At 37.5% G+C, this 8,911-nt stretch overlaps 1 protein-coding gene across 1 annotated transcript; it reads right to left on the reverse strand.

Annotated features, from left to right (window-relative positions):
• Window positions 1–1,056: 1,056 nt before the first annotated feature.
• LOC139129556 (transmembrane protein 145-like) lies at window positions 1,057–8,346 on the reverse strand. The gene is made up of 8 exons (XM_070695205.1): window positions 8,211–8,346; window positions 7,520–7,591; window positions 6,534–6,683; window positions 5,535–5,613; window positions 4,032–4,201; window positions 3,336–3,492; window positions 2,021–2,141; window positions 1,057–1,402 (listed from the first exon to the last, which is right to left on the reverse strand). Exons 2-8 carry the CDS (start codon window positions 7,572–7,574, stop codon window positions 1,154–1,156), a joined length of 981 nt encoding a protein of 326 aa, XP_070551306.1. The 5' UTR covers window positions 7,575–7,591; window positions 8,211–8,346; the 3' UTR covers window positions 1,057–1,153.
• Window positions 8,347–8,911: the final 565 nt, after the last annotated feature.

Below are 8,911 nucleotides of genomic sequence, written 5' to 3' on the forward strand. Positions count from 1 at the left end.
AAGCAGAATACTGGAAAACTTGCCACAAGTTACAGCTTATGTCCCTTTAACACCTACAGCTTATTATTTTCTATAACAGAAGCACAACCACAACAAAGATTTACTGTTCCTAGTGTTTACATTTATTGCAAACAATGTAAACGAAAGTGAAGGCTGGAACAGTGCAAACATCATCAGACATACATCTGCTACAGTTGAGATGAGCCATTGGTAGATTCTGAAAACAGCGCCCTCAACATACCATTCTTTTGCAAGTCTTAATAAAACAACACCTCAATTCTTTCAGGATTATAGACACTGAAAAGGTAGCCTGTATTTCATATCAAACAATTTGAAAGTTTAACGTCAATGAATGTTCTGAAATTTCAAAGCTGTCAGTGATGCTGTCAGTGTGTATTGTTGTAGCTTTCAGTCAAGTGGTGTAAGGCGATGATCCCGTGATCTCTAGTTTCTGTTTTTCACTGGGAAGTGTTGAATGTCTGACTGACAGGATCACACCATGAAGTGCCGGCATCTAACGCCGTCGGAAGGGGATCCATCTGAAAGAAAAAGACAATAAATAAAGTTACATAGCTTATCTTATACCAACACTGCACAAAGACCCCATTAATTCCTGGTAATGTTAAATATGACGGTGCCACCTAAGTGAGTCATAAAAGTCTAAGGCGGTCGACCATATTTTCAATATGGCAGATTTCTACAGGCAAAACACAGATGAGTACACATGCTGAAGTAAAGGTTTGAGGTTTCACAGGAATTCAATGCCAGAAATAACATGATCTCTTTGGCGTACTGAGTCTATAGAACACAATAATGTATCATGTTTATTCTGGAATAAAATCTTTGTCTACTGCTCAATAATCACTTCCATTGTATTAAGCAATCATATGATTACATCTTGTTGGTGGTATATGGCTCACTATCAAGGCATATTTCACTGAGCCCGAGTGAAATTTTCATCGAACCAACTTAATTATGACTGACAAAAACTAGAGAGTGGGTAAATAACGGTTAGAATGGATGAATAACCTTTCAAAACTATACATTAATGCAAAATCTGTTTTTCATGTTCCCATGGGGCTATTACAGAAAATAGCAAAGGTTTGGTTGGGACAGCAAATCTTGAGAACTTCTAGCCAAATTTTATAGATGTTTAAGACCCAGGCGGAAGATTTTCAAAATACATGCAACAAGTCACAGCGGAACGTGAAATTATCATAACTGATATTAGAGATATACGTGCACACACCTTAATGACTGCCTTCTTTTCTTTTGGAGTTTTGTCCGTCACAAACAGATCAGTAAATGAGAGATTGACAGCCTGGCTGGAGTCTCTCCTCACAGTATAGGCTGCGGTAGCATTGTGTGCATCGCCACCGTCACCGCCACTGATGGTGCCAATCTGCAAAATAAAACAGAAATGTCCTGCTGATAAACACGTCAGATATTGTTAGAGTATGGCTGTTTTTTTGCCTTTTGTCCAGCTTGCAGCAAAAACATTTACTGATGTTGAACGTGCATGGCTGCCATGGAAACTTCAAATGGCATATTTCCTGGCCAGGTATTAAAGTGTGACGACGTGTGGTTATTTTATTTACATCTAAATGGATTTTTTAATTTTCCATTGATCAGAATAATTTTTTATTCTGAATGAGCCTTTTGAAGTATCAGAACACTACAGGGTAACACAGTAAAATACACAGGATTCAATACAAAGTAGCATAAATTGCCATAAAGTATTAAATACACAAAAAAGAATTGCAAATGAAGTAATTTAGTGATTTCACCTTATTGATATAATTCTGTGTAAACACAAAGCTTATATTTTGTTTGAGAAATTGATGTCAGAAATGGAATAGATTGCAGTGATGATACTCACTGACTGTATCAAGGACAAATTCTGGATGAGAATTTCAGCAATCCACCAACTAACTTGATACATGTGCTCACAACATCACCTATTGCACAATTTGATACATTACCCCTGTCTGGCGGTTCAGGTGAAATTTATTCCACTCACCTGTGTTGTCTTGATGTGGAAGGGAAAGTTTCTGTTGGCTGCGTTGGGTCTGGTCAGCAACAGGAAGAAGATGTGACCGCCACAGGTGACGGCCCTCTCCATGCCGTTCACAACTTTGGCTCTGTAGGATAACAGAATGTCAAGTATCAGGAGAAGTTATGTATCTCAAAGTAAGAAAATTCTCTGCTTTGTGAGTAGTCAATATGTATACAGGTAATGCTGGTAATTTAATGGTGGAAAACACACACACACACAGATTAAACACAACGCTCGTTTCGACTGAAAGATCTGTCACTCAAGGATGTTCTCTATGCTCCCCCCTCTTACATCGAGCATAATGAGCACCCTTGAGCTATGGATCTTTGAGTCTAACCTCCCGTGGGCTTTTGGAAGTTTAGTAACGAGACCCCACTGATGATGCCGGCCATCATCTCTGTGTTTAGAAGAAGTTACGAGGTCACCAATCACGTTACTGTAGTGACGTGCTGCACTGAGCCTGGATCAACAGTTTTACGCTAGCAAAATAAGTTTCTGGGTAGACATGTTGGCAAAAGCTAGAAAAAAGGTGGTATTTTGGTGAATTTTGTGCAGTCGATTTCTGATCGTAGTAACCGAGCTGTTGATGAGTGTTGGCAATTTGTAATTTCGACCAAAACTTTTTGATATATCGTCAAACAAACTGTGCACAGGGTGCCGAAGAGCGGATTTGGATATTTGTATATGGAGTTTCCATAGCTGTGATGGATGGGTTAAAAGTCGTAATAGTACAAGGAAGGAATGTCGTCTGAAAACCCTATAGCTATGGAACCACAGCTCTGACTAACCAGTATTCTAACTTATACTGACTAACCTAACCCAGTATTCTCACTTAAAGGGACAAGGTCGGCCATTTTTTCACGAATTTTGTTTGATACGAGATACTATTTATATTGTTGACATGTTGAAAGGTACTGAATGAATGGCTGACCATGGATGTATTCGACCCCGGTTTAGGCACGATAAATGAAACCATCGCGAAAGTGAATGAATGGTCATGATCATTCATTTTCTCGATGGTTTCATGTCAAATACACGCATGGTCACCCATTCATTCAGTATCTTTCAACATGTCAAACAATATAAATAGTATTTGGTATCAAACAAATTCATGAAAAAATGGCCGACTTTGTCCCTTTAAAGTGACTAATCTAACCCTATATCCTAACTTGTACCGATCAATCTAACCCCATATTCTAACTTATACAGATAAACCTAACCCAATAGTGTAACTTATACTAACTAACCTAACCAAGTATTCTCACTAATACTGACTAACCTAACCCAGGCATCAAGGGCATGGTTGCAGATGAAGATTGTCACTGGAGTGGCCAGCCACCAGAGGGCGAAAATGAAACCAAATGGCACATAGAAAGAGACCTTCTCAGGGTAGTTTTTGATGGAGAAGAAGATGGCGTAGTACGTCCACAGAAAACCTAGAGGAGGTGGTTAGAGCTTTGGTTAGAGTGAAGATGCGGAAGCATGGTGGGAAGATGTGGCATACATGACAATGAAGTGTGGGGTGGATGAAAGGTGGATGTGAAGACATTGAGGAGGGGTATGCTAGCATTTTCACAGGGACAATAGCTGTGTCGATCTCATTGTGCATTTACACATGTAAAACTTATTTCTTCCTTTTATATTTCCCCTGAGAGTGTGTTGATATACAAAACTGTAGCCCTGTAAACTTGAAAAATAGGTTTGAAATGTTGACAAATGAATTGTGGTCAGTACACAAATTATGTTGTTGGCGATACATTGAAATTGAATATTTTGAAAATGGTGTTAGGAGTTAACAAAGAAACAGCAACAAATGAAAAAAAAGGAAAATGAATCAAAAACTATATAACAACTGATTGAGCTTTCAGCATAACAGTCAGGGCAGCAGACATGGAATTATGAAATTCGAAATCTGAGGTACATGTCAGAAGGTGGTTGATATACACATTTATAAAAACACATACAAGCCACTCACCAATGAAAAATAGTCCAATCAAACCATAGCCGGCAACTGATTCATATTTGTAGAGCACATCCCTTGGATCAAACATGGTCTCTTCATAGATGTACAGAATGCAGTATGTAATAGTGTACATGGTCATGAATGTAGCCAACTTCATGAAACTGGTCTTACTCAAAGTACCCCTGAAGATAAAGCAGAATTCATGCCTGCACGTTCAGTCCACAGTGTTCACCACAGCACGGAAATACAGAGGGACGGCCACTTTAAATAACAAGAAATAATTTTCATATCTCTTTGTTTTGAAAATTTATTCTTTTGTATTGTTATTAACATATGAAAAGACATGTAACGAACACAGAAGTGGCCCACCCCTAACCCTGGTCCATTTACCAAACTGTGCTTGCTGTGGGTGTGTTCGAATATATGGTATTTATACCTCTGTGTGGGTTTGTTTATTTCTGTGTATGTATGTCTGTGAGTATTATATGCCTCTATATCTGATAGTGTATGTATAAAAGGTGCTGCTCTTTGAAAGGTGAAAATAAAACAGGCAGTATTACACAATGTGATCTCAAAACTACAACAAGAAAAATGAGTGTTGGCTTTGAGGATTGTACAATACGGGAAAGCTCCATTAAAGGGCCATTTATCACTATCTTTTGACCCTTTTTTCACCAATATCATTTCAAACGAGCAGTTGCTGATGTTGTACGATTTATTGAAAGATGTCTAAAAAATGGTCGACCATAGACAACTTCCATCCCATCTTGCCTACACTGTGTAGAAAAACCTCGGGTCAGGGGTTTTTGGTAGCAAGTTAATGCAGTCTTTCCCTAATGATGATTATTATAATTGTTCATAAATCAAAATGCAAAAAATATTTTGTGATGCTCTATAATACCGGCTACATTTGAAATGTGAGTAACAGCAGATACTAAATCACCATTGTCAACATCATTTGTACGTTTAATCTAGCACTAAGAGACCCATATTTCTTGCCATGATCCCACACAAGTCCAAGTATTTCAGGTATTTTGTGTCCATATGGGGTGCCGACAGAAATGTCACTACATGTATCATGCAAGGTTGCTCTACTCAACTTTAGTGCCACCAGACAAGCATAATCAACACTTAGGTGGCCATGGCAGCAGTCAAATGAGGCATACCGCCTCGTAAAACATCTCATGCTTAATTTCTTACAAAAATTATGATATGCTCAATTTTTGTAAATTATATCAATGAGGATTCCTTGAACATTCAAAGAAAGTGACACTTAGACACTGTCAATATATCTATCAAAACACAGCACTACAGACATTTGCAATATTTAGGTCTATTCTCATTGATTACATGGTAAAATAAAGGATTTTTCAACAGATTTTATACACACAAACACACACAAACCTTTGGTACGGATTTCAAAAGGAGCAATTCTGAATTCTCTTCCAAAATTGTACATAAGTGGATAATTAAAAAAAGTTAAAAATCACCACTGAGAGAGTTGTGACATTTTACCTTGTGACAGTGAATCCTTTTCCAAGCAAGACAATCATTAAAATAAAGACCAGAATTCCTGCAGCACCGATCAAATTAGCTGTAAAATAAAAATGTTGAAGAGAAAGTAACTAACTGACAGGTTTATAAATGGTAGAATAAATTTCACTGTCATGAAAACGGTGTACTGCAGAGATGAAACACGGTATCTTTTCTTCTATGCAAAACATGATGGAATTTCTCCACTTGAGTGGCCATGCCCCTGGTCTGTTATCTATCAACCCTGTCACCACCATGGTATGGTCTAAACCTTTTGTTATCAATGGGAATTGTGATTCTGTTTGCAGGAAAGTGGGGGTAAACAGGTTTAGCGCTATGACCAGATGACCAATGAGTGTTTTTCTCTATCATATTCTAAAATTTACAGTGATGCTTGAAGTGTATTTTACCCTTTCATGCTGACAAAAGTCACGAGGATGTAACAAATTGAATATCCCTTGTATCCACCAGCAACATAAACCATATAGTTTACATTTATGGTTCTTTGAATTAAACCTTATCCTGCCAAGTTCAAGCATCACCATCAGGTCAAGTTGGTTGAAACCAGCGTGGTATAACATGTTCCCCTTATATCATTTTTACCAAGGCGTCAACATTAATGCTGTAAACGTAATATTTATTGACTAAACTGCCACCCCATACCATACTAAATAGGTGAAAAAAGTCTGGGATTTGGCTATCCCTTACTGTTACTTTTTACATTCTCGGTAGATAGGGAAATGATACAGGCCGGTACGATTGGTGTTAATGGCTGTACCATGCGAGTCATGTGTCTCGTGCTCTAGTTTAAAAAGCTCACTCTGAACATAACAATAGGGCTGTGCCAACAAAATGGACTTGATCTGGCAATTGGTATTGGTAAGTAACAAAGATCTGCACAAATACAATCAAATTCATCTACAGTTCCACTGGTGACTAGTGCACTCGGTGCTAACCAATTGAACTGCATTCACAACTCACCAAGCACTTCCAATCCGTGGATGCGGACACCCGTTGATCCGTATTTACCCAACGCAATGGTCAACAGCAGTAAACTGCTGAACTCTGCCAGCATGGACCAGATGAACAGTTTGTAAGTGGAGTGCAGCAAATTCCTGTCGGCCAGTATCTCTGTGTAAAACATTGAGAATGATATGTGCATGTACATTGTGACTATACTCTGACAGTGCTTATGTTTTCCGTCATTCAAATCTTAACTGGGTAGGTATCATCAACAAGCAAATGGTACTGAAATATCAGTAGATAATTAATGCTTTACTGATATTCTTTCAGCATTTAATGAATCAATTTGCATTTTATGTATGCAATATGACTTGTAGGAAAAGGTTTTAAAAAATCAAAGCATTATCTTAACTCACATATAAACTAGCATAGACAGTGTCTTCACTTGGCTGAAAAAATCTTTTGGTTACTATTTTAGACTAAATGTTTTTATCCATTTTTTTTCAAAGTATGAGCTGAAATCACAACACCTTGCTTCAGACTTATCATTCCATTAGTTTTGAAGAAAGATGTCTCTGTGTATGTAGAATTTAAATATGTGCATCTTATACCTGTTACATGTTATTACTTTCCGTGTTTTGTCAGCGCTCATTTTTAAATTTACAAGAAGTAATATAACCAAGCAATAGAAACACAGATATCAGCTCTTCTTGAGCTTTTCAGTTGCTGGCAAAAGTACAGTATTTTTTATCTTTCTATTGTATGCTGTGTAGTTTACATAATATTTTTAATATACCGGTATTTATTACTGCAAGACTTGTAATTATACTTTCTTTAATATTGCTTTCTATGGCAATAAATTCAATTCATCAAATTCAAATCAAAGTCAAGAGTTTATCGCCAAGAATGGTATCAATGAAAATTTCAGCTTCAGTGTTCATGAACACAAGTAACGGCTGAGAACACTGCACAAAGTGAGCTATCAGCAGTGTTGCGTTACTTACTGGTAAAGTAGGCCGTGATAAGCAACATTGCAAAGTACACAAACAGGAATGTCATGTCTGTTTCCAGAATGTCTGATGAAAGAAGAATAACGAGAAATGAAAACCTCACATTGGATTTCCTTTATTGGTTCTAACCCCTGGACCTTTGACCTTTTAATTAATCACTGTGGAGAGAAGAACTGGGACATGGCTTATACAAAACAGTATTAGTATGCATCAATCAACTGTTTAAGCATCAGATCTTGTTGACATTGACTATTGATAATGGGATTAATCCCTTGTTTTCCTTTGAATTTTTGTTTTTATGCAAGTTTATTTTTTCACACAAAGCAAACAAACAAATGGTGCCCTTGACAAAGTTTGCATGTACAGTCATAGTCATACATGCAGAAGAAATAATTGACTTATGAATCACTATAGTTTTCCCAATCCTTCAAGGCACCACAATGAACAGATTGTGAAAGTGTAAAGACAGTGCAGCATGCAAATAATGTGTTTCAAAGAATTCACATCGCAACAAATACACAACAATTAGCAAAATAAACTTGCAACACATTGCATGAACTTGACTGATAGTTTACACATGGAAATTCTACCAATAATAGAATAGACAGACAAGATCAACTATTTCGCGAACACACGCTGTCCCTCATTGACTCTCTCTGTTCATTTTCAATACGCTTGTACTTACATCTTTCATCCGCTGAGAAATGCTTGTCCAAAACTTAACACCGTTGGTCATGGTAATGTGGAACTCAAAGTCAATGCCGTCGTCAGAGTAACAGTTACTAATGACAAGGAACCACCAACGAGCACGAACAGTTTCAAAAGATCGCCCTCCAGTGCAGAGCATATACTGACAGAAAGAAAAGAAAATGCGATGATGAAAGATATGAGGAGTATAGTGTTTTACAATCACATTGTTGCTTGCGTCGGAAATTAAGACACTTGGTAGAGTTGATGACATCAACTAAGAGAGATTCTCCACTCTAATGATCACAAATCTTAATGCAAATATTGATAAAATTTACCTAATACTGCCAAGTTCATCTTTCACAGGTAGGTCAAGTTGGTTACCATGGTGAAGCATAACATGTTACTTATTGTTGCATTTCAACAAAATCTTGAACATTAGGCAGCCTTGCAAGCCTGGATACTGTATACATGATTTGAAGTCACTGGACCTGCTATGACATACACAAGTAAACAGGTTTTTTGCTCAATATTGGGTTTTACCGACATGGCAGATGGCAAATGGCATGCCTGGTGAGCAAATTTTATGATTACGTCTTGGAAATTGGATTAAAAAAGCTTGGGCTTGTGAGAAATTTTCCGACAGTGAGTTCAGGCCTCGAAAATGAAAGACTTACACTTTTGCTTTAACTTCCCTGG

This window comes from Ptychodera flava, chromosome 3 (assembly GCF_041260155.1).
Source record: "Ptychodera flava strain L36383 chromosome 3, AS_Pfla_20210202, whole genome shotgun sequence".
NCBI lineage: Eukaryota > Metazoa > Hemichordata > Enteropneusta > Ptychoderidae > Ptychodera > Ptychodera flava.